At 43.2% G+C, this 27,010-nt stretch overlaps 1 protein-coding gene across 1 annotated transcript; it reads right to left on the bottom strand.

Moving 5' to 3' along the window:
• Positions 1–23,816, bottom strand: LOC109938434 (sialic acid-binding Ig-like lectin 13). The gene is made up of 9 exons (XM_048620519.1): positions 23,476–23,816; positions 16,590–16,955; positions 15,610–15,903; positions 14,307–14,588; positions 11,720–12,001; positions 4,650–4,746; positions 3,427–3,502; positions 1,554–1,661; positions 1–1,194 (listed from the first exon to the last, which is right to left on the bottom strand). Exons 1-9 carry the CDS (start codon positions 23,534–23,536, stop codon positions 1,087–1,089), a joined length of 1,674 nt encoding a protein of 557 aa, XP_048476476.1. The 5' UTR covers positions 23,537–23,816; the 3' UTR covers positions 1–1,086.
• Between the last annotated feature and the right edge of the window lie 3,194 nt (positions 23,817–27,010).

Here is a 27,010-nt window from a genome sequence, read left to right as displayed (position 1 = left end):
GTGCTGAATTGTTGGAGGTCAGTGCTGAGGGAATGCCGCACTGTCAGAGGATCAGTACTGAGGGAATGCTGTTCAGGTGGATATAGAAGATCCCATTCTGGTATTTGGAAAAGGAACAAGGGTCCACCTCCGCAATGTGCTGCAGGCAATATTTATTCCCAATCAGCATCAATGAAACCAAACTGTGTGGGTCACAATTACGTGACCTTTTGTGGGATCTTGCTGTGTCAATCCTACACTGTAGAGGTGGCTGTACTTCAAAACAATTTCATTCACTGAAGCACTTTGGGATGTCCTGCAGTGATCCAAGGTGTTAAAGAAATTTAAGTCTTCCTTTATTGCAATTGGGCAAAGGAATGTGATCTTAGGACTGGTGGATAAGATGTTGATAAAAGAAGTTGGGTTTTCAGAGCAGTTTAAAAGAGTAGAGAGAAGTGGGAGGTTTAAGGAGGTGAATGGTTATTTTTGGAAGGGAAGTGTGTCGGTGGGAGACGTAAAAGAGAGAGGCCCAGTTCCTGAAGAGAGAGACCATCACACTGTTGGCTGACATGAGAGCCAGGAGGGGATGTTGGGTGATCAACGGTTTAGTGGGAACCGGATCATAGGAAAAGGAGATGGCTGTCACAGACAGGGTGAGCTCACAGAGGACATGAGAGGCGATAGGAGAGAAAATAGGGAGAAATGAGAGTTCTGGAGAGGGGAGTATTCAGAAAATATTGACCCATTTGGATGAGTGGAAGGGAGTGAACCAGCATGGGATTGAATGTGTGTGTCCAGTCTTGATAGATGTTTGATCAAAATCAAAAGATGTATACAATCACAACGGAGAGAAGAATGTCCCTTGCTGTTGGAGACTCTGTTGAAGAAGGATGTTTAAAATTAAATCCAGACAGAAACATCTTGGACGCATCATCACTCAACTCTGAGACGACTTCACCTTCAAGAAACTCTCGCACATGATATCAAGAAATTTCAAATTAGTTCTTGGGGATCATTCCTGTGGATTTTTGGAAGGTAAATTCAAGTTTGAAAGATTCCGTCAATCAGTGTTGTCCCCATACTGAGTGTTTCTCAATCTTGCTTAGTTTAAACATTCCCATACACAGCCTCCTCATCAAAGTTACAGTTTGCGTAGATATCGTCTTCTTGGTGTACATGAACATTATGATTTGATTTCATTTCCTCAAATTTCTTCTGCAATAGAAACAAAAATAAGCACAGAGACATTCAGAGTGATCAGCATTTAGTATTATTAATCCCAATACAAATTATACCTACAACAGATCCATTAATTATTTGAACAATGTGGGGTTTGATTATCGCTGCTGAACAGTATGGGGTTTGATTATCGATACTGAACAGTGTGGGGTTTGATTATTGATACTGAACTGTGTGAAGTTTGATGATTGATACTGAGTGGTGTGCATTGTACAATTTCCTGGGTTCAAGTATCGTTGTGTAAATGATTTCAGAGACATGAAAGGACCAGAGACATCAGTATTAGAGCCAGTGGGGGAGGTGAGTGCCTGGATATCCTGTTGTATGTAGCTCACCTTCTGGTTTCTCAAAGCCCAATCCATCTTACAGTTTTCATAAGCAGGACCTTCATATTCATTGGCACAACGTTTAGTTTTAGTTTCTTGTTTCATGTCCCTTCTCTCCTGTATTGGAAACAGATTGGACACTGTGAGAATGAACAGGATTTGGATATGCTCTGATTATTGTTGGAGAAAGTTCCACATTATCCAACTGCTCTTCTTTTGAAGAAATGTTTCCTGACATCAATCCTGAGTAATCTGGCTGCGATTTTAAGGATCTGCTTTCCCTGTCCCTCTTGGCATGAAATGCCCCCCATTCTCCCATGTCAATCCATCAGAAGTAATTGCCTCTCTCTATCTCTATCAAGTCCTCGAACCATTCCTAACAGGAGATGTGAAATCCAATTCTCCAATCATCAGGATGAGGGCACAGGAAATAGCTGTGGACAAAGAGGTACCCATATCTCCAGCAGGAAATGACAGTGCTGATTCTTTGGACCATCATTGGCTTGGAATTCCAGCAGAACAGTTAACTGTCAATCTTATTGACATGAAAATGCAGTAGGAACAGTTAGCTGTTAATCTTATTGACATGGAAATGCAACAGGAAGAGTTAACTGTCAATTTTATTGACACGGAAATGCAGAAGGAACAGCTAACTATCAATCTTAGTGACATTAAAATGCAGCAGGAACAATTATCTCTAAAACGTATTGACATGGAATTGCAACAGGAACAGTTAACTGTCAATCGTATTGACATGGAAATGCAGCAGGAACAATTAACTGTCAATCTTAGTTATCAGAGCTGACAGGCAGATTGTGATTAATCAGGATGTTGCCAGGGAAATACAGCAGAGATTAGCAGTCTCCGTGAGCCTTTTTTCTCAAAGGAAAAGGTGAAATGTTTGTTGGAATCCATTTTGTCTACTCAAAATGGGGTTTGGATTATCTAATAAATGCCTTTAACATTTCATGAAAAACAATCATTGCTCGAAGCAGAACCACATTTAATGATGGATATACTTTTCTGAGGCTTGCAGGTGTGTGTTGGTTATGCACCATCGACCACAACAAGTGGGATGTGTTTGCACCAGACTGCCATTTCTTCAGCTGTACAGCCTGCATACCTGGCGTCAAAAATAATATATTACATTGCTGTGAAAAGGTAAGGTCAACGCAGTGCCACTCTCTCACAGAGAGAGAGATGACTTGCAATGAGTTTAAGCTGAGGGTTGACCACAGCTTAGACCGGGGCAAAGTTGCAAAGGTAGGACAATCATGGCACCCTCAGCCAGTGATGTTAGCATCATTCTGCATCACTAACCAGCCGGACAGCGTCGTAGGCAAAACATCTTTTTGACTTGACTCCAGATCTTTTTAGTGGAGTAAACCACTCGTGGGTTTTCAGCAGAGTAGCAGCATGAGATACTTTTGTTTTGATTCACCTTTCCCTTCCCCTTCCAGAGTATCCTGAATTAGACTGGGCACTGCTCAAGGTAGTGGGCATAGGCCCTTTAATGTGTGTTCACAAGAAACAGATGATCGGGAAGTCATTATCATGCTGGGTAGTTTTATTTTGTATCCTTTGAGCAACAATTAACTTCTGTACTACAAAGTAATCCTTTCATTATCTTAATCATTTTGCTCAGCCCCCTTAATGTTCTAGTCTCTAGGGAGCTCAAGCTTAGCTTAGCTTGTGCAACCCATCCACAGAATTTGATTAAAAGATGTTCAGTACAGCAGACTTGAGCCTTACAACCAGATCTTAATACTAAGTATATATATTTTAGAGGCATCAATCATTGGAATCTGCCTTTATAAAGTCACAGCATTAACAAAGGAAGATGTTGGTTGTGGAATTAAATTCCAATAATTATGTTACTTACCCTGAACCTGTCCCACTGCTCGCCTGGAGTGTCTCTACTGACATATGCTGTTTGGCCTCTTCCTGTGCTTTTTCCTCTGTGTATTGAATTAGAAACAGTCACCATAGGTCAGATGAGGAAGTGGACAACAGTGTGAAAGCAGAGATAGTAGGAACTGCAGATGCTGGAGAATCTGAGATAACAAGGTGTAGAGCTGGATGAACACAGCAGGCCAAGCAGCATCAGAGGAGCGGGAAGGCTGACGTTTCGGGCCTAGACCCTTCTTCAGAAATGGGGGAGAGGAAGGGGATCGTTGAATAATTTAGTTGAATAATTTCTGAAGAAGGGTCTAGGCCCGAAACGTCAGCTTTCCTGCTCCTCTGATGCTGCTTGGCCTGCTTTGTTCATCCAGCTCTACACCTTGTTATCAACAGTGTGAAAGCACTTTCTTTCTGAAACACAGGACCTTTATCTTTCATTAATGGTAAATCATTAACTCTTTGTATCCTGCTTCCTGACAATATTGCAGTGTAACATTGAGTTTTAGATCACTGCTCCCTCCAGAGGGCGAAGAGGGAACTTCTGCAGGTTCAGATGTTACTCTTTGCTCTTTAAAACAGTGAGAAACTGGACAATGTGCAAGAGAATGAGGGGGAGAATGAGATAGAGAACATCAGTAGAAACCAGAGAGGGGAAATGAGATGGTGAAAATGGAAAGGGATGCATCCACTGATGACAGAGAGGTTTGCATTTATGTTAAAGCAAAATGTTGCTGATGCTTGAGACCTGAGACAAAAAGAGAACATGCTGGAGAAACTCAGCAGGACGGGCAGCAGACAGCAGGCAGCATCCATATAGAGAAACAGAGTTTAGGTTTCAAGTCCAACATGTCTCTTCATCGGGTTCAGCATAGTATTTGGAACAATCTGAATGATTCAGATTGGACTCTCAATGTTAACTCTGTTTCCCTCTCCACAGCTGCAGCCAGACCTGCTGAATTTCTCCAGTATTCCCGGCCTGCAGTGAAACAACCCGTTTCACAACCTGAGGAGATCGAAGCACGTTTTACATCCAGACTGACACTGTTGGTTGCACTGCTGAGGTCGGACTGCGCTCTTTGATGGATTATTAAGGAGTGACTGGACGTCAAGGCAGTTCAGTGCCTCTGAAGTGTTTTTGAACTGTCAAAGCTGCTGCAGAGCTGCTGCAAGTTCAAAAGCAACAAATGAACCTTTCACACTTACTTTTTCACACACTTGAAGATGAAGAATCCACTCAGTCCAACACTTAAAATGATTCCAGATCCAAGCAATCCTGCTTTCCATCCACTGAAATCTCGAACTGGAAAAATAGCCAAAGAATTTAGATTTAGTGCAGTTTTGGTGTTACAAACCTGATGGGCTCTCATAGAATCATGAAATCATACAGTAGAGGCCCTTCAGTCCATCAACGCTATACTACTACCTGCTCCTCTACCAATTTAGTACACGAGGCCTATTCCTTTGAATTATGGGTTCATCCAAGTATGTCATAAAGGTTGTGAGGCTTTCAACCTCAACTACTCTCCCAGGTAGTGCCTTCAGAGCCCCGCCAACCTCTGGGTGAAAAAAAAGTTTTCCTCAAATCCCCTCTAAACTGCTTGCCTGTCATCTTAAAAATGTTGCCCCTCTGGTATTGACCCTTCAACTAAGGGAACAGCTGCTTTCCATTCATCCTATCCATGCACCCCTTAAACATTACCTCAATCAGGTTTTCCCCTCAACCTTCCCTGCTCCAAAGAAAACAACCTGAGCTTATCCAGCTTCTCTTCATTGCTGAAATGCTCCATCCCAGGCAACATCTTGGTGAATTGCCTTTGCACCCCTTCCAGAGCAACAGCACTGTATGATTGTTGTGTTCAGAAGTAGATGTCCTCATGCTAAACTGGTGAAGTGATATCTGTCCACATGTGTAAGATCTATACAAGGAAAGTTTATAGATGTGATATTTATGTACTACATACATATGCAGAATTTATATCCATAAGAATTGTTTTCATGGAGATGGCAAACTGATGGGGTGACACAAAGGACTGCATAACAGTGGAAGCACTAGTCAGAGTTAAGCAATCCCACAACCAATGGAACAGAATAAATCTCTGCAGTCCAGCCACATCCAGCCATGAAAGTCAGAGGCAAATCAAACAATAATTGGAGGAGGGAACTCCAAAAATATCCCATCCTCAGTGATGGGAGAGCCCAGTATATCTGTGCAAAGGGCAAGGCAAGTGACCCATCTTGGCCCTCTCCAGAGGTTCCCAGCATCACAGATGCCAGTCTTCAGCAAATTCAGTTCACTCCACACGATGTGAAGAAATGGCTGAAGACACCGGATACATTAAAAGCTGTTGGCCCTGAGAACAGTCTGGTATTTGTTAATCGTGTGGTGACAAGAGCAGATCAAAGGCTCAGAATGCTGCAACAAGGAACTCAACTGCTGACTCCTCAAAATGTGTCCATCATTCACAAGGCATGTGATGGAACACTCTCCACTTGCCTGGATTGGTGCAGCTCCAACAACAAGAAGCTCATCCAGGACAAAGCAGCCCATTTGATTAGCACCACATCCACCCCATAGACATTTGTTTTCTCCACCACATATGCACAGCAAGGGCAGCGTACACTATTTACAAAATTCAATATGCAACTCATCAATGTTTCTTTGCCAGCACTTGCCAGATCTATGGAAGGATGATGCATAGAAACACAAGTTCTCCGCCAAGTCACTCAGAAGTGTTTTTGAAGTAGGATTTGAAGGTTAGTATTAGTTAAAAAAAAATCTCCGGAGTGGTTTATGGGTCTGAAAGCTTTCAATGCCTCAGGCCTGATAATCTATATCCAGGATACTAAAGACATAGCCATGCAAATAGTGGAATAGAAATAGGAGATTGGAAATTGTCAAATGTGACTCTGCTGTTTAACAAAGCAGGGAGGGAGTAAACAGGGAATTACAGACCGTTTTGCCTAACATCAGTAATAGGGGAAATACTGGAGATTGATGTGAACATACAGAACTGACTCAAAGGTAGAAGTCGAAGGTGGTGGTGGAGGGTTGTTTTTCAGACTCAAGGCCTGTGACCAGCAGTGTGCCGCAAGGATCAGTGCTCAGTCCACTGCTTTTCATCATTTGCATAAATAATTTGTATGTAAACCTAGGAGGTATGGTTTGTAAGTTTGCAGATGACACCAAAATTGGAGGGATAGTGGACAGCGAAGAAGGTTAACTCAGAGTACAACATGATCTTGATCAGATGGACCAATGGGCCGAGGAGAGGCAGATGGAGTTAAATGTAGATAAATTTGAGGTGCTGCATTCCGGAAAGGCGAATCAAGGCTATTGGAAGTTCCGGGATGTAGATGCTTTAAAAGAAATAGGGAGGGTGGTAAAAGAGGCGGGGGTGTGGCATTGCTAGTCAGGGCTAGTATAGCAGCTAATGAAAGGCAGTTCGAGAATGATATGTCTACAGAGTCAGTTTGGATTGAGATCAGGAACAAGAAAGGAGCAGTCACTTTGTTGGGGTTTTATTTACAGACCCTCTATTAGTTGCAGAGAAGTGGAGGAGAGGATTGGGATGCAGATACTGGAAAGGTGCAGAAGGCACAGGGTTGGGGTTATGGGTGACTTCAACTTTCCAAATATTGATTGGAAACTTTTTAATTATAATAGTTTAGATGAAGCAGATTTTGTCCAGTGCGTTCAGGAAGGATTCCTGACACAGTATGTAGACCAACACGAGGAGAGGCCACTTTGGGTTTAGTGCTTGGCAATGAACCGGGCAAGTGTTAAACCTGTTGGTAGGAGAGCATTTTGGCATTAGCGATCATAACTCTGTTACTTTTACAATAGTCATGGAAAAGGATAGGTACATACAGCAATGTAAGGTTTATAATTGGGGGAAGGGTAATTATAATTCTGTTAGGCAAGAACTGGGTAACATAAAATGGGAACAGATGCTGTCAGGGAAGAGCACTATAGAAATGTGGAGATTGTTTAAGGAATGCATACTGCGTGTGCTCGATATGTTACTTGCAGGCAGGGAAGATGCGGTCAAGTGAGGGAGCCTTGGTTCTCAAGAGAGGTCGAACTACTAGTTAAGAGGAAGAAGGATGCTTATATAAGGTTTAGGAAACAAGGATCAGAAAAGGCTGTAGAGGGATACAAGTTAGCCAGGAAGGAGCTGAAGAAAGGGCTTAGGAGAGCTATAAGGGGGCATGAGAAAACCTTGGCAGATAGGATCAAGGACAACCCCAAGGCTTTTTACATGTATGTGAGGAATAAGAGAATGACCAGAGAAAGGGTAGGGCCCATCAAGGATTATAAAGGGAATTTGTGCACAGAGCCTAAAGAGATAGGAGAGGTCATTAATGAATAGTTTTCTTCAGTATTCACAACTGAGAGGGACCTAGTTGTAGGAGAGGACAGTGTGAAACAGGCTGGTAGGCTAGAAGAGGTGGATGTTAGTAAGGAAGATGTACTAGGAATTTTGAGGAACTGGAAGATAGATAAGTCCCCCTGGGCCTGATGGGATTTATCCAAGGATTCTATGGGAAGCGAGGGAAGAGATCGCAGGGCCTTTGGTGATGATCTTTTCATCCTCACTGTCCATGGGTATAGTGCCAGAAGATTAGAGAGTGGCAAACGTCATTCCCTTGTTCAACAAAGGGAATAGGGACAACCCTCGGAAATTACAGGCCAGTTAGTCTTACTTCAGTGGTGGGCAAATTATTGGAAAGGGCTCTGAGAGATAGGATTTATGATCACTTGGATAGGCACAGTTTGATTCGTGATAGTCAGCATGGATTTGTGAGAGGTAGATCATGCCTCACAAACCTTATTGAATCTTTGAAGAGGTGACCAAACACATGGATGAAGGTAGAGCAGTGGATGTGGTATACATGGATTTAAGTAAGGCGTTTGATAAGGTTCCCCATGGTAGGCTCATGCAGAAAGTAAGGAGGCATGGGATAGGGGGAAATGTGGCAGATTGGATTCAGAATTGGCTCACCCTTAGAAGACAAAGAGTGGTACTGGATGGAAAGTATTCAACATGATGCTCAGTTATGAGTGGCATACCACAAGGATCTGTTCTGGGTCCTCTTCTAGTTGTGATTTTTGTAAATGATTTGGATGTAGGAGTGGAAGGGTGGATGAGTAAGTTCGCGGACGATACGAAGGTGGGTCGAGTTGTGGAGTGCAGAGGGCTGTTCTAGGTTACAAAGGGACATTGATAGGATGCAGAGCTGGGCTGAGAATTGGCAGATAGAGTTTAACCCTAAAAAGTCTGAGATGATTCGTTTTGGAAGAACAAATTTGAAAGCAGAATACAGGCTTAATGGAAAGATTCTTGGCAGTGTGGAGGAGCAGAGTGATCTTGGGGTTCATGTCCACAGTTTCCTGAAATCGGCCGCCCAGGTGGATAGAGTTGTTAAGAAGGCATATGGTGTGTTAGCTTTCATTAATAGTGGGAGTAAGTTCAAGAGCCATGAAGTTATGCTCCAGCTGTACAAAAACCTGGTTCAGCCACATCTGGAGTATTGTGTCCAGTTCTGGTCACCTCATTACAGGAAAGATGTGGAAGCGTTGGAAAAGGTGCAGAGGAGATTTACCAGGATATTGCCTGGAATGGAGGGAAGGTCTTACAGGGAAAGGTTGAGAGAGCTAGGGCTTTTCTCTTTAGAACGACGAAGGATAAGAGGTGTACAAAATGAGGTATAGATAGAGTGGACAGCCAGAGACTTTTTCCTAGGATGGTGGTAGCTATTATGAGGGGGCATAGTTTTAAAGTGAGTGGAGGTAGATATAGGGGAGACGTCAGAGGTACGTTCTTTACTCAGAGAGTGGTGGGGGCTTGGAATGCATTGCCAGAGAGGATGGTGGAGTCGGCCTCATTAGAGGCATTTAAGTGGCTATTAGATAGGCATATGGATGATAGCATAAGGTAGGGGTGGAGGTTAGATAGAGCTTAGGTTTAGGGTAAAAGATTGGCGTAACATTGTGGGCCGAAGGGCCTGTACTGTGCTGTACTGTTCTATGTTCTATGTTAAGGCAGGACTTATAAACTTAATGGTAAGGTCCTGGGGAGTGTTGCTGAACAAATAGACCTTGAAATGCAGGTTCATGGTTCCATGAAAGTGGAGTCATAGGTAGACAGGATAGTAAAGAAGGCATTTGGTATGCTTGCCTTTATTGGTCAATGCATTGAGTATAGGATTTGGGTGGCCATGTTACTACTGTATAGGACATTGGTTAGGCCACTTTTAGATTGTTGCATGCAATCCTGGTCTCCATGCTATGGGAAGGATTTTGTGAAACTTGAAAGGATTCAGAAAAGATTTACAAGGATGTTGCTAGGGTTGGAGGGTTTGACCTACAGGGAGAGGCTGAATAGACTGGGGCATTTTCCCTGAAGTTTCTGAGGCTGAGGGGTGACCTTATAGCCGTTTATAAAATCAGGACATAGCTAGGGTAAATTGACAAGGTATTTTCCCTGGGTGGGGGAGTCCAAAACTAGAGGGCTTAGGTTTAAGGTGAGAGGGGAAAGATTTAAAAGGAACCTAAGGAGCAACTTTTTCATGCCAAGGGTGGTGCATGTATAGAATGAGCTGCCAGAGGACATGGTGGAAGCTGGTACAATTACAACATTTAAAAAGCATCTGGATGGGTTTAGAGGGATATGGGCCAAATGCTGGCAAATGGGACCAGATTTATTTGGGATATCTGGTCGGCATGGACAAGTTTGACTCTATGACAACGTGACAACAGGAAATTGAGAAAACAGCAAAAAGATTACATAATCTCAACACGGGTTTATGACTTGGAAACCTGCTGTAGTATTTTCAGGGAGCTAACTAGGAAAATAACGAGGGAGAATCAGTGAATGTGAATTTGGATTTTCAGAAAACTTTTGATAAAGTCCCAAATAAGAGGCTAATGTATAAAAATCAAAGTATGTTGGACTGTTGGTAATATACTGGCATGGATTGAGAATTGGTTAGCAGACAGGGAACAGATATTAGAAATAAATCAGTCTTTTTCAGAAAAAGAGGCAGTGACAAATGGGATATCACACGGAGCAGCGCTTGGGTCCTGGTTATTCACTTTATATCTGTCAATGATTTGGATGAGGGAATTAAATGCAATATTTCCACAACATGATCCATTAACACAAATGAGGTGAGATTGAGAGGTGGTGAGGAGGATGTAAAGAGCTTTCAAGATAATTTAACAAACTGAGTGAGTGAATAAATGCATGACAGATACAGTATAATGTGTATGAGGGTGAAGTTGTCAACGCCAATCAGAAAAACAGAATGGCAGAGAGTTATTTAAACAGATCGGTTGGGAAAAGTTGATGTAAAAAGAGACATGGGTGTCCTTGTGCACTGGTCACTGAAAGCAAGCATGCAGGTGCAGCAAACAATGAGGAAAGTGAATGGTATGTTGGCATTAATTGCAAGAGGGTTTGAAAACACAGCAAAGAAGTCTTACTGCAGCTGTATAGGGCTTTGGTGAGGCCACACCTGGAATATTGTGCGTAGTTTTGGTGCTCCTACCTTAGAAAAGATAAACCTGCAAGGAAGATTCACAAGTCTTGATTCATAGGATGGCAGGTTTGTTGTTTGAGTCTGTATTCATTACAGTTTAGAAGAATGAGAGGGAATCTCTTTGAAATGTATTCAAATCTGGCAGATCTATTCTGGCTGGATGCAGGGATGATATTTCCCTTTTCCAGGGGCCCAGAGCAAGTGGTCAGGGACTCAGGCTATAGTCTAGGCTATTTTGGACTGAGATGTGAAGGCATTTCTTGGATCAGAGGTGAACCTGTGGCAATTGTCTGCCACAGAAGTCTATGAAGCCAAGTCACAGAATATATTTTAAGACAAAAGTAGATTTCAAAAGGCTAAAGGTGTCATGGTGTATGATGAGAGATTGGGAGTATGATGCTGAGATAGAGGGTCAACTAAAATCGTGTTGAATGGCAGAGCAGTTTTGATGGGCTGAATGGCCTACTACTAATCTTATTCTCTATGTTTTCACACCATCCCCTCTTGGAACAATGTCACAATTTCTTCACTGTCGCTGAGTCAAAATCTTGGATCTTGTTTCTGAAAGCACTGTAGATGGACCTATAACCCCACTAAACCACAGTCATGTCAAGAAGGTAGCTCACCAGAGCTCTCAAGCAGCAATTAGGGATGTCAAGAAATGCCAGTGCTAGTAGGAATACACACATTGCATACACCAATAAAAGCTAATAAAGTCTGAGTACACTTACGTTTCACAGTGATGGTTATGGAGCCATCCATTGCTCCATGTTCATTCTCTGCCACACACTGATAGTGTCCTGACTCCCTGTATGTAACGTGAGGAATGTCCAACCACAGCTCATTGTTGGAACTTGTTCTGTTCATTGTGACATTAAGATGTCTCCATGTCAGGTTAGAAGCTGGGAAGCTCTCGACTGAGCAGATTATCATTGCAGAATTCCCCTCAGTTATATTGATTGATGAATCTTTAATCACATGAATTGAAGTGATCAAGAGATTCCGTGGTGAGTCTACAAACAAATAAAGAATTTGTTGTGAGAAACCAGTGCACAGCAAGACTCCCTGCTCAGCTCTCTCCACTTATGACACTATGAATTTGCAGTCACATTTCTACAATCTAAGTTCCTGTTTGATATTTCTGATGGGCACTGGCTGTGTAAATTGGCATGCTACATTTCACTTTCACAACAGTGGAGAAAGTAAAAAGAAAGAAAATATGTAACATCTCTCAGGATGTCCCCATGGCAGTCATTGAGTTGTATTTTGTTCATGGAATATTGAAGGAACCTACAATTATTTGTTGACTTACGCGCGCATGTGTGTGTGTGTGTGTGTGTGTGTGTGTGTGTGTGTTTGTGTGTGTGTGTGTGTGTTAGTGAGGAAATTCCAGGATTGTGCCCCAGTGACCCTGAGGGAAGAGTGATATATTTCCAAGTCAGGACAATGAGTGACTTGGAGTGGAACTTGCAAGGGGTGGTATTCCCATGTATCTGCAGCCCCTGTCCTGTGTGGGTTTGGAAGGCGCTGTCTGCAGTGCCTCTTGTCGATAGTACTGCAGGTACTGAGTGTTCGTCGTGGAGGAAATGAATGCATCATAGAGTCATATTTTATGGTAACAGACTCTTCGGAAGAACTCATCTGTGCCAACTAGACATCCCAATCTAGAGATGATCCCAATCTAACCTAGTCCCATTTGCCAGCATTTGGCCCATATCCCTCTGAACACTTCCAATATATATACCCATCCAGATGCCTTTTGAATACTGTAATTGTACCCACGTCCACCACTTCCTCTGGCAGCTTCTTCCATACATGCACCACTCTTTGTGTGAAAATGTAATCCCTCAGGTACTTCTCAAATCTTTTCCCTCTCAGCTCAGACCTATGCCCTTTGGTTTTGGACTCCCGAATCCTAGGGAAAAGACTTTGGCTATTCAACTTATCCGTTTCTAAACTTCCGTAAGGTCACCCCTCAGCCTCCAATGTTCCAGAGAAGAAAAGCCCCAGCCTATTCAGCCTCTCCCTATCTCTCAAAATCTCCAGTCCTGGCAACGTCCTTATAAATCTCTTCTGCACCTTCCCAAGTTTAACAACACCCTTCCTGTAGAAAGGTGACCAAAATTGTACACAGTATTCTAAAAGTGGGGATTGTAGATGTGGTGCCAATCAAGCAGCTGCTTTATCCTGGCTGGGCAACATTTTGAGTTGCACCCATCCAGTCAAGTGGGGAGTATTCCATCACACTCCTGACTTGTGCCTTATAGATGGTGGGCAGGTTTTGGGGAGACAGGAAGTGAGTTACTCACAGCAGGATTCCTAACGTGTGACCTGCTCTTGGAGCAACTGTATTTATATGGTTGGTTCAGTTCATTTTCCATTCAATGGTAACCCCAAGGATGTTGATAGTGGATGATTCAGCAATGATAGCACCAATTAATGTCAAGGGATAATTGTAGATTCTCCCTTGCTGGAGATGGTAATGTCTTGTTACATTTGGGTAAGGGCTGCTTCAGTATCTGTGCAGCTGATCTTATGATGGGCCTAGGACACTTCCCTGAGGAACTCCTACAGAGATATCCTGGAGTAGAGATGGCTGACCTCCAACAACCACAACCATCTTCCCATGCCCCAGGTATCTGCTGATTCCCATTGACTCTTGTTTTGCTCAGGATCCTTCAGCCACATTTAGTCAATTGTAGGCCTGATGTTAAAGGCAATCAGTCTCATCTCACCTCTGAAATTCAGCTTATTTAATCATGTTTGAGCCAAGGCTACATGAAGTGAGGAACATAGTCGCCCTGGTGCACAGCAAGACTCCAGCTGTTGTGTTTATTTAAGCTCACCATTGAGGAAAAATGAAAGAGCCATTTACTTCCTCAGGTTGTCCCCAAACAATTTGCCACCAATAAAACATCTTATTGAGGGATAAATCTACAGTTCTCCGGAGAGGAGGCTGCTCATTTAGTACAGGTCCTTTGAGTCCAGCATTTGCATACCTTCAACACAGATTAAAAGCTGACACTGACTCCGCACTGTTCAAATGACAAAGGACAGATAATTCACAAGCGGTTCAGAGATAGTAGGAGCTGCCGATGCTGGAGAATCTGAGATAACGTTTCACGTCTGGACCCTTCTTAAGAAGAAGAGTCCAGGGTCCAGACCCGAAATGTCAGCTTTCCTGCTCCTCTGATGCTGCTTGGCCTGCTGTGTTCACCCAGCTCTACACCTTGTTATCTCTAATTCACAAGCGGGTGTTTGTCTCTGTCTGTGTTCATGTGTATTTCTAAGGGAAATGTAGAAACTGTATACACTCACATTCCACAGTGAGAGTTATGGAGCCCTCCACTGCTCCATGTTTATTCTCTGCCACGCACTGATAGTCTCCAGTCTCCCTGTACGTAATGTGAGGAATCTTCAACCACAGCTCATTGTTGGAACTTGTTCTGTTCATTGTGACATTAAGATGTCTCCACATCAGGTTAGAAGCTGGGAAACTCTCGACAGAGCAGTTTATCACTGCAGAATTCCCCTCGATTATATTGATCGATGAATCTTTAATCCCATCAAGGGAAGCAATTGAGAGAGTCTGTGGTGGATCTAAAACAAGTAAAACAAATTCACATACGTTGACTGTGAAGAATTGAAAGGCAGTGAGAATGTGAAAGGAGTGATGTCAATGTGTTTCCTTTGTCATCAAGGCACAAACTTCATTTCAGTACTGAGGGAGTGCCATCCTGTCAGAGGGTCTGTCCTGAGGGAGTGCCACCCTGTCAGAGAGTCAGTCCTGAGGGAGTGCCGCACTGTCGGAGAGTCAGAGCTGCGGGAGTGGTGCAATCTCATAGAGTCAGTCCTGAGGGAGTGCCACACTGTCATGGGGTTAATAACAAAATACTCTCACACTGTGGAGTGTCAGTACTGAGTCCGTGCTGCTCTGTTGGACGTTCAGTACTGAAAGACTGTGGTACTGTCAGAGGGTCAGTACTGAGGGAGTGCTGTACTGTTGGAGTGTCAGTACTGAGGGAGTGCCTCTACTATCGGAGGGTCTGCACTGAGGGAATGGCCCATTGTCAGAGGGTCAGTGCTGAGGGAGTGCCGCACTGTCAGAGATTCAGCGCTGAGGGAGTGCTTCACTGTCTAAGGGTCAGCACTGAAGTTGTGCCGCACTATCGGAGGGTTCGTACTGAGGGTGTGCTGCACTGTTGGAGTGTCAGTACTGAGGGAGTGCCTCACTGTTCGAGGGTCAGATGGTCAGTGCTGAGAGAGAACAGCACTGTCATAGGATCAGTACTGAGGGAGCGCTGCAGTGTTGGAGAGTCAGTACTGAGGGAGTGCCACACATTCAGAGGGTCAGTACTGAGGGAGTGCTGCACTGTCAGAAGGTCAGTGCTGAAGGAGCACTGCACTGTCAGAGTGCCTGTACTGACGGTGTACTGCTATGTTGCAGGATTAGTGCTGAGGATAGTGCTGCACTGTTGGAGTGTCGGTATAAAGGGAGTGCTGCATTGCTGGAGTATCATTAGTGTCTACTACTGCAGTAAAGGAGGATTAGTTCTGAGGGAGTGCTATATTGCCAGAGGGTCAGTACTGTGCAATCATTGGCCTTTCATAGAGTACTTACATTGCACTGTCAGTTCGAGGGTCTGCTCTGAAGAAACATTTGGATAACTCACTCTGCAGGTGAGGGTTTGTCCCTGGTGTCTGCGTGATGGTGTCAGGCTCAGAGCAGAAGTATAGGTCAGAGTGACACCATGCTGAGTTACAGTGTTTGAGACTGATCCATGTACGGCAGTGGGAGTGTCCCAGGTTAAGGCAGGAGCGGTTCCATTGCACGTTGTGTTGAAGATGCAGTTTAGGCTCTCACGCTTTCCTGCGATAATCTCCACAGGGACTATCGTGGGTTTATCTGTGAAATCTAATATAAAGAGAATGGATCCCTTCAGATAAATAAAATGGGAATCATCAGTTCAAATAAAAATCACACGTTTGCAAGCATTTGTGGTATGAGGTCGGGGATAAAATAATCAGGGGAAGTCCTTTTAAACAGGATTAGCATGATTTCATGGGAGTGAATAACCAAATAAAATTGATGGACGCAGTCAATATATTTAATCTTTGATATTAAAGTCTGTATTAGAGGATGTTTCAGGACTAAATTGAAAGCTACCGCTGGTTAATTGATAATCACACACTATGTTTTAATAAGCTGTGCTATCTGTGGATTGCTGCCGTGGAGAGGCTCGCAGGTTCCATTGATCCGAGAGTGATGCTGGCAGGGTTCTGAACTCCTGGCAGTGTCACCCATGGTCAGTGAGGAGTAACCAGACAAAGCACAATCCAAAACCGTGCTCTCAATGGCGATTCAGGTGGGTATCAACATCTGTGTCGGCGGATGTACGCTGCATCTGCTGCCACATTAACATGTGTCCTGTACATGGCATCTATCTGTAAGAATTCAACACATACCCGACACAGAATTTCATAGGAGTGCACTCACGCTCATTAACCAGTGATTGCCACGATACTAATAAACTGTATTTTGTTTTATTTTCCACTGAGTGCTGAGTGTAAATTATTGAGTAACTATAAGTCAGCACTTACCAGAAATGTGAATCTGGGTTACAGGAAAGTAGCTGTAACTATTCACTTTGTCAAATTCTATTCTAAAGTGATAAGATCCTGCATCTTCCCGCTTGATGGTGTTTATAATCAGGGAACAGTTTCCATTTTTCAGGTCTCCAGACAGCCGGGTCCGATGGTGGAACTGTTGGGACTCTTTCTCGTGATGGTTGGAGTGAAAAGCTATCAATGATGTTCCAGATTCTCCCTCTTTGTTCCAGATTCCAATTCGCGGTTGGTTTGCCAGATGTGAAGGATAACTGTAATGACATGGAACCTGAGCACAGGAACCTTCCTGTGCTGTCACCTCACGTGGAGTGTGGTGTTTCCAATCTTGTGCCAGTCCAGCTGGGGAGAGAAATATCAGTATTTAGCACTGGATGGCCTGTAGATTCACTCGATATCCACCCACTCCATCACTCATGCACAGTGGCTGCAGTGTGGATGATCTACAGCATCCACAAGAATCTCCCCAGGGATACACAACACATGGAGGGGAATCCTGGGCACAGGAGTGGACATGTTTACGCTACATTGGCACACTGTCCTCAGGACTCTGTTTAGTGAAGCCAGTCTTCCATCCAACATAGTGTCTATAAGGTACACCAATCGAGATGCATTGAGTTCTGATTTACAAAGAAATTGTTTAATCAATTTTTCTAATCAGCCTGTTCAGAGAAATTATTCCACACCCCTGGAGCAGGTGAGACTTCAATCCAGACCTCCCAGTTCAGAGATAGGGACACTACTACTGCACCACAAGCGGGCACTTCAGAGCCAATTTATAAAGCAGGATATTGGTTGAGGAGCCCTCAGAACTTACACCATTCTCACCATCATGTCTCATTCATTAGTTGATTCTCTCTATTCAGACTTGAACCCAGCTGATCAGCTGATTGACAACCTAATTGGTGCAAATTCTCCTTTCTTAAGTTTCTTTATGGGAAGTGTGGGTCACTGGCTGGGCCAACATTTATTGCTCATCCCTCAGTGCCCTTGAGAAGATGGTGGTGAGTTAGGGAATGAAGCTCTGTCCTTATGAACATGTAAGAGTAGAAGTAACAAGAAGCTGAAGTGGAATGATACTTTTCACCCTTTGATCCTCCTGCAGCATTGTGTACACATGGGGTTAGGGCTAATTTATTGGCTTGGATAGATGATTGTCTAGTCAACAGGAAGCAGAGAGTTTAGATAAATAGGCCTGTTTCTTGTTGGTAGGATGTAACAAATGGCATACCAAAGGGATCAGTCCTCAGGCCCCAACTATTTACAATCTACATTAATGATTTGGATGAGGGAATAGAAAGTACTCTTGCCAAATTTTCAAATCACTGTCAAATAGGTGGGAAAGAAAGTTGTAATGAGAAATAAGAAATTTACGAACAGTTCTGAACAAGTTAGATGAATGAGACATGATTTGGTATAAGGAGATTAACGCTGATAGGTGAGCTTTTAGTTAGAGGTGTAAAAAGGCAAGTTATTGTCTGTATGGAGAGAAACTGCAGAGTACTTTGATGCAGAAGAATTTGGGTGTCCTTGTGCACAAATTGCAGAAGCTAGTATGAAGGTGCAGCAAACGATAAGGAAGACAAAAGAAATGTTGGCATTTATTGTTAAAGGAATAAAGTTTCAAAGTAGAGAAAGCTGTGGGGTGGCCTTAAAAAGGTTAATAACATCATGAGGGGCATGAATAGGATGAATAGCCAAAGTCTTTTCTCCAGGGTAAGGGAGTCCAAAACTAAAAGACTTAGGTTTAAAGTGAGTGGAAAAAGATTTAAAAGGGATCTATGGGGCAACCTTTTCATACAAAGGTTGGTGCATGTATGGAATGAGCTGCCAGAGGACGTGGTGGAGGCTGGTACAATTACAATATTTAAAAGGCACCTGGATGGCAATATGAATAGGAATGCTTTTGAGGGATATGGGTCAAATGCTGACAAATGGGACTAGATTAATCGAGGATATCTCGTCAGCATAGATCAGTTGGGCAGAAGGGTCTGTTCCGCGCTGTACCTCTCTATGAGTCTAAGTATTGCTGCAACTGTAAAAGGCATTAGTGAGACAGGTACATGGGTATATTGGTGGCAGTTCAGAGGAACTTCTATAAATGAATATTAGAGATGAGGGGTCTGTCTTATGAAGAGAGATTCAGCAGTTCAGGCCTATACTCTGGAGTTTAGAAAAATGAGAGGAGGCCCTATTGAGGTATATAAGATGCTAAAGGGGATGTTTACGAACAGTGCAGGCAGATCGTAGTAATCAAAGGATGTACAGATCAAAAAGACTTAGACAGAGGCATACTGGTTACATTGCACAGGACATGCACTAGGTAAGATCAACGTTAGCAAGATCAGTGCTATTTGAGGCTAGAGAGTCCATTCATCATGCACCCAGACAGTTTGCTTTCAATGGTGCATCTGTAGAAATTGGCGAGGGACCTAATGGACATGCCAAATTTCCTGAGCTGCCTGAGGAACAAAAGGCATTGTTGTGCCTTCTTGATTAACACATCTGCATGGGAAGTCCAGGACAGGTTGTCAGTTATCATCACTCCAAGGAACTTGATGCTCTTCACCCTCTCAACATCAGTTCCGTTGATGTAGATGGGAGTGTGTTCTCCTCCTCTCTTTCTGAAATCAATGATCAGTTCTTTAGTTTTGCCACCATTGAGAGACAGATTGTTTACATTGCACCACATCACCAAGCCCTGTATTCCCATTCTGTAGTTTGACTTGTCATTGTTAGATATCTGTCCCACTATGGTGGTGTCGCAACGAACTTGTAAATGGTGTTCATTCAGAATTTGGCAACACAGTCTAAGGTGTACATGGAGTGCAGAGGGAGCTGAGGACAGATCCTTGGGGGGGCTCCAGTGTTGAGTGTTATTGTGGAGGAGGTGCTGTTACCTATCCTCATTGATTGCAGTCTATGGGTTAGAAAGCTGAGGATCTAGTTGCAGAGGGCAGAACCAAGATAAAGATCACACAGTTTTGAGATCAGTCTGGAGGGGATAATGGTGTTGCAGTCGTCGTCAATGAGTAGGAGTCTGATGTAGGTGTCTTTGATATTCAGATGTTCCAGAGATGAGTGCAGGGCTAGGGATCTGGCATCCTCTGTGGATCTGTTACATCAGTAGGCAAATTGTAGGGGATCGAGGCAGGTTGGGAGACTGGAGTTGATGTGGACCATGACCAGCCTCTCGAAGCACTTTACAATGATTGAAGTCAGAGCTATTGCACAGTTGTCATTAAGACACACTGGATGTGTTTTCTTGAATACAGGGTTGATGGCGGACTTCTTGAAGTAGGTATGGTCTTTGGCTTGTAGGAGGGAGAGGTTGAAGATGTCGGTTAATACCTCCGCCAGTTGGTTCACACAGAATCTGAGTGCTCGGCCAGGGACACCGTCCGGGCCTATCGCTTTCCTTGGGTTGACTCCCAGGAAAATCGATGTGATGTCTAAAGTGGTGATGGAGGGAACAGGTGTGTCTGGGGCTGTCGGGCAGGTGTTGCTACACTGGCACTATTCGGTTCAAACCAAGCATAGAAAGCATTAAGCGCATCAGGGAGGGATGTGTCATTGTCTGCTATCTCACACTGTTTCACTTTGTATCCCGTAATGTTGTTTCGGCCTTGCCACAGACATCAGGAGTCTGTTTAGTAGGTTTGGGCCTCTAACTTGGTCTGGTACTGCCCCTTGCCATCCCTGATGGCGTTGTGGAGGTCATATATGGATTTTGTATATTGGTCCAGGCCACCTGACTTAAATGCTGCATTTCTGGTCTTCAGTAGAGAATGGATTTCCTGGTTCATCCAAGGTTTACAGTTAGGGAACACTTGGATTGACTTCTTTGGCATGCAGTCCTCCACACATTTGCTAATAAGTCCATGACTATGGTGGCATACTCGTCGAGGTTTTCCGCTGAACACTTGAACACAGTCCAGTCCACCGATGTACCCATGATAACCCTTACAAGGCCCACGTGGAATCACTTATTTATCTCCTTGTGGAGTTCATTGAGTTCCCCTTGTAACAGGTTGGAACTCATCACCTGAGCCCTTTATAAAACAGACTCAGTTTCCAGTAACAGGCTTTGCTTCCAAATATCCAATTGGCTATATGGGTAATTAACTGGTGGCGGTTGATACTTAAAACCAAAAAAAAATTACAGTGCTTTGGTGGTAGAAAAGCCATTCGGTTGTCTGTAAGAGCACTTACGGATATATATTTTTTTAAGATAAAGCAGATCCAGGGATGGATCTGTAGACCTGTCTGTTCTAGATTGGGACTACCCAATATATACCATAATTAGTGGTTCTAATGTTCAAGAATAAATGATGTTCCTTTCCAGTCAGGCTTCCTGACTTATACAAATACCAATCAGCTTACAGCTCTGGTAATAATATAGAGATTATAACCTTTGAGGTTCTGCTTTATAAATCAGATGCTCATATTCTCTATGCTATTCTCATTCCTGTTTCTCACTGTGTCTTTGCAACAGACATGAGCCACACCCATTGGATTCTTCCCCTCCCACTGCAACGTCCTTTCCAGCCATGAGCTAATGACCTAAACCCTGTCACTGGGCAGGCAACATTGGCCTGGCCACTTTCCTACAGATAACGGTGTCACACCCCCTCACTATAATGAATGCTACTACCACTACTTTCCTTGTTGCTCTCTTTATTTGAATAGCATCCTGTACCACAGTGCCATGGTCAATTTGCATGTCCCCCCTCTCATTCAGACAGACTGACTGATCTACAAACCTATTGAACAGTTAGAAAAGTTGATGCTCCTTACCTCTGAGATCCTGAAAGATAACTTGCAGCCACATCCTCCTGACCCTGACCATTACCCATATCAGAACGCATTACTTTAGGTGGTGTGACTATCTCCTGTTACAAAGAATCCTGGCAATGTCCACCCTTTATCATCATATATGTAATTTTGCCTCCAGTTCATATGCTCTGAGCCAAAGTTGCTCAAACTTCAAATAGCATCTGTAGGCACGTTTGGATCACAATTATATCCAAGAGATCTCAAATGCTGCAGTATTGACAAATCATAATTTAAACCTTTCTTTAACGCCTTCCTGGGACATAGGAAGATTGTTATGGTTGTTGGAGGTCAGTCATCTCAGTTCCAGGACATCTTTTCAGGAGTTCTTCAAGATCGTGTCCAAGATTCAACCATCTTCAGTGGCTTCATCAATGATCTTCACCCTTCATGAGGGCAAAAGTAGGGATGTTCACCGATGATTGCACTATGTTCAGCACCATTTACAATTCCTCAGATACTGAAGCAGCCCATGTCCAAATGCAACAGAATCAAGACAATATCCAGGCTTGGGCTGACAACTGGCAAATAACATTCCTGCCAAACAAATGTCAGGCAATGACCATCACCAAAAAGAGACAATCTAACCACCACCCCTTGACATTCAATGGTGTTACCATCACTGAATTCTCCACTCTCAACATCCTGTGAGGTTACCATTGACCAGAAACTCAACTCAACTCACCAGTAAACACAATGGCTGCAACAGCAGGTCAGAGGCTAGGAATATGTGGCAAGTAACTCACCTCCTAACTACATCCACAAGGCACAAGTTAACAGTGTGATAGGATACTCCCCAATTGCCTGGATTCGTGTAGCTCCAACAACGCTCAAGAAGCTTGACATCATCCACGGCAAAGTAGCCCACTTGATTGGCAGTACATCCACAAACATCCACTCCCTCCACTGCCAACAGTAACAGCAGTGTGTAAAATCTACAAGATGCACTGCAAAAATTCACTAAAGATCCTCAGACAGCACCTTCTAAACTAACGGCCACTTCAGTCTAGAAGGACAAGGGCAGCAGATGCATGGGAATACCACCCGCTGCAAGTTCCCCTCCAAGCCACTCACCATCTTGACTTGGAAATAGCTCATCACCACCTTCTTGAGGGCAGCTAAGGACAGGTAATAAATACTGACTAGGCAGTGACACCCATGTCCCACAAATGAATAAAGAAAATCCTCATTGTCTAAGGAATCTCTTTGACCCTTCTGTCTGAGAGATCTCTTTCATTATCTCGGGGATTATTTCTGACTCAAACACTGTATTATTCATTCCGATACAGCAATGGAGACTGACGGGTCCCCAATCTCAGCACTGACCCTACTCCTGCAGACAGTGTGATAACTTGAGCAATGTGCTTCTAGCCTGAGCTCTGCATGTATTGAGATCAAAGACAAATATGGAATTGAATTTTATACCTGTATCCACCAACTGCTTTGCCTTCCCTCCCCGTAATCAGTTACCTTATTGAGGTTTCTAGTTCAGTGAGAATGGACAGGAAGTGTAATGCTGAACAGCCTGTCTATTCTAGTAGTTGCTGTGTTGACTTCATAGGAAATTCTGATTAATGTTAGCAAAAGGCTAATTTTAACTATATTTACTGGAGTTTAGAAAAATAAGGGGGATCTCATAGAAACCTATAAAATTCTTATAGGACAAGCTAGGATGTTCCTGATGATAGGGTCACAATCTAAGGATACTGGGAAGGCCATTTAGGACTGAGATGAGGAGAATATTTTTCACCCAGAGAATGGTGAACCTGTTGAATTCTCTGCCACAGTCAGATATAGTTCTTAGGGCTAAAGGGATAAAAGGGTCTGGGGGAGAAAGCCAGACAAGGAGACTGAATAATGGAGTAGACTTAAAGGGACAAATGGCCTACTCCTGCTTCTATATTCTACGTATCTAAAAGATGCGTCCTCTACAACTGGTGCACTGCTGAATCCCAAGCAGAGCTCAATAAGAATGATCTTTTACAAAGGCTATTAACCATAAATGTGTCCGAGCTGACAATGGCATTACCTTGGAGAAGTGACAGAAGGAAGTAAGATTTCCCAATCATTGTTGCTCCCAGATATTTCATCAACTTTTCCTTCGCAAGCTCTGAAAGAAAAAGTAGTTAATGAGACCTCACCTCTTGTCCAACAGCTGTCAAGAGATCAGAACTACTTTTAGACATTGTCCTCAGAGATGATGTTGATTCTCTGAGAGTTCAAGGCTTCAAAAAAGTAAAGCATGTTCCAAAATTCATGTTTCTGCATTTCCCTCATCCTTTGAACAAGAAAGAAGTTCTATTCTGAGATAGACTTGAGCACCCTTTCTCCATCAGATCTCAATCATAAATTGAAATCTTTCAAAGGCAACTGTCATTAGAATCTGTCTTCACAAAGTCCCAATATCAGCAAAGGATGATGTTGGTCATGGAAGTGAATTCAAATCATTGTGTTGCTGACCCAGGACCTGCCCAACTGCTCGTCAGGGGAGTAACTGCTGACACAATCTGCATATCATGATTGGCCTCTTCATGTGCTGCCTCTGTTAGTTTCATTAGAAAGAGTTGATGTTTCACTGTGAGTCAATTCAGGAAGTTGTTTTGATGTGAAAAAGCAGCACTGTAAGCTGGGTCCATAAGAAAAATGTTAACCCTTTGGGCTACAGCTCATTTTCTTGTGTAGTAAACCCAAGGGGCAGATTGGGCATCATCTTACTCTTGTGTAATATCTGGAAGGGACTGAATGGCCTCCTTTTTTATGTGTAACAGACTTGAGGAGGGGGCTGAATGGCCTCCTCCTGTTCCTGTGTAACAGGCTTGGGGACTGAATAATCTCCTTCTGTCTCTGTCTAACAGGATCGAGAGTCTCAAAGATACAAAGAGAGAGAGGTTTCTCTATGTGTATATTTCGCTCTGCAGTCTAAGATCCATCTCTTACATCTGCTGAAAAGAAACTGCTAGAAATAGCAGCTTGTTTGTATAGTATTTGTCTGCTGAATTATGTTTTTGCGGGTTTAGTGATTGTAAGTGATGTTTCATCTCCAACATGTAAAGACTCTCCTCATGGTGTAAGTGAAATAGAAAGTGAGGAACTTTGCATTCCTCTAAGGGATGTTCTGTCTGACCACTTAAATTGCCCTGGGATAGAATGTTGCTTTCACCTCAGACTGTCTCTTGTTTCATCGACATTGACTTCATGAAACTTGGCCAAACTGAATGGATCAGGTGATTGCTGTAGCCATCTTATGTCAGTGTTTTAGTCCTGTTTTCAAATAATTTGAGGGCAGGGACATCCAAGGTGCTAATAGGGTGATGAAATTTAAAGATCAGTAGTCTGTATCTGATAACACTGTGACAAGTGTAAACATTGGCATGGAGCAGATGGACTGAATGGCCTGTTTCTGCCTGCAGACAGCACGTATCTGTGTAGCTCCATTTAAGAGGAAGCATTTACTGATTTTATACTCGGTGACGGGCCTGTCTCTGAGCTTAGTTCACTTTTTGTTGGACAGCCTTGAATTGACCAGCTCTGGTCAGGGGGAAACAGCAGTTCACAGTGTGGGGACAAACTGGAACATTAGGTTCTCCAAATCAATTCCAAAATAACTGCTGCACAGGACAACAGGACAGGAATTGTTTGAAATCATCCCCGAACTAGCACCCAAAACATATGAGTAGCTGTTGCTGTTTGTGGGAGTTTATCGTGCAGCACTTAGCTGCTGCAACTCCTACCTTACAACATTTGAAAAATCACTTCATTGTCTGCAAAGTTTATAGGGATATTCCGAGGTGCAGAAAGGTACCGGAGAAATTCAAGTCTATATTACAATATGATACAGGAGCAGAATTAGGTTATTTGGCCCATCGAGTCTGATCCACCATTTGATTATGGCTGAGATGTTTCTCAACCCCATCCTCCTGCTTTTTCCCTGTAACCCTTGACCCCCTTACTAATCAAGAACCTATCTATTTCTGTCTTAAACTCAATGACTTGGCCTCCATAGCCTTCTGTGGCAATGCATTCCATAGATTAATCACCCTCTGACTGTAAACATTCCCCCTCATCTCAGTTCTGAAGATTCATCCCTTCACTCTGAGGCTGATCTCTTCTAATCTCTTCTACTAGTGGAAGTATCATCACTACTTCAACTCTATCCAGGCCTGTCACTATTCTGTGAGGTTCAATGAGATCCACCTTCATCCTCCTAAACACTATCTAGTGCAGACACAGAGTCCTCAACTGCTCCTCATACGACAAACCCTTCAGTCCCAGGATCATTCTTATAAACCTCCTCTGGACCCTCTCCAATGCCAGCAATCCTTTCTTCAGTATGGGGCGAAAAACTGCTCACAAATATTTCAAATGTGCCTGACCAGAACCTTATACAGCCTCAGCAGTACATCTCTGCTTTTGTATTCTAACTCTCTTGAAAAGAATACTAACAATTCCTTTGCCTTCCTAACTGCCAACAAACCTACATATTAACCTTTAAAGAATCCTGAACTCGAACTCCTAAGTCCCTTTGTGCTCCGGATTTCTGAAGAATTTTCCTGTTTTGAAAATAGTCTATATCTCTATTCGTCCTACCAAAGTGTATAACCTTACATTTTCCTGCATTGTATTCCATCTGCCACTTCTTTGTCCACTCTCCTAGCCTGTCCAAGTCCTTTGGCAGCCTTCTGCTTCCACAACAGTACCTATCCCTTCACCTATCTTTGTGTCATCTGCAAACTTAGCAACAATGCCCTCAGTTCCTTAATCCAGATTGTTAATGTACAACAGGAATAGCTGTTGTCCCAACTATGACACCTGCAGAACTCCACTTGTCACAGGCTACTAGGCTGGAAAAGATGCCTTTATCCCAACTCTCCATCTTCTGCCAGTCAGTCAATCCTCTATCTATGCTATTACCTTGCCGCTAAAACCATGAGCTCTTATCTTATTTCGCAGCCTCCTGTCAAAGGCCTTCTGGAAATCCAAATAGATCGTGTTCACTGGCTGTCCTTTGTCCAACTTTTTCATTACCTCTTCAAAAAAATTCTAATGGATTTGTCAGGCATGACCTCCCCTTGACGAAGCCATGCTGACTTAGCCCTATTTTATCATGCGCATCCAAGAACTTCACAATCTCATGCTTAATAATGGATCTAAAATCTTACCAACAACCGGGGTCAGGCTAACCAGCTTATAGTCTTCTGTCTCTGCCTACCTCCCTTCTTAAACAGGGGTATTACATTAGCTTTTCTTCTGTGTCTATGTAAGACTTCAAACAGGATTAGATGGGGGTGGATAAGCTGATAACATTGATGGACACAGTCAATGCATTTAATTGTTGACATTAAGGGGAGTATTAGAAATTGTTTTAGACCAAACCGAAACTTATCACCAGGTTATTATTAACCAGACACTGCATTATATTGAGCTGTAATGGATTGAGGTGGATAATCTGATAGGAACTAAGGACCTAGAATAATGTTCAAGGGACATGGGTTTGAATCCCACCATGGCAGATGTTAAAATTTTAACTCACTGAAAGTCCGGAATAAAAAAGTTGGCCACATGTC

The sequence above is a fragment of the Rhincodon typus genome, chromosome 47, assembly GCF_021869965.1.
Source record: "Rhincodon typus isolate 14 chromosome 47, sRhiTyp1.1, whole genome shotgun sequence".
Classification (NCBI taxonomy): domain Eukaryota; kingdom Metazoa; phylum Chordata; class Chondrichthyes; order Orectolobiformes; family Rhincodontidae; genus Rhincodon; species Rhincodon typus.
The sequence above is the reverse complement of the archived record's forward strand: the minus strand, read 5'-3'. Positions and strand labels throughout refer to the sequence as shown.

Coding starts and splice junctions, on each gene's coding strand:
- LOC109938434 (XM_048620519.1), bottom strand. CDS start 23,536: ATGAAATATCTGGGAGCAACAATGATTGGGAAATCTTACTTCCTTCTG. Junction 15,904..16,589: donor AACCCAGATTCACATTTCTG/GTAAGTGCTGAC, acceptor TCTTTATATTAG/ATTTCACAGATAAACCCACG. Junction 4,747..11,719: donor CATAACCATCACTGTGAAAC/GTAAGTGTACTC, acceptor CTATTTTTCCAG/TTCGAGATTTCAGTGGATGG.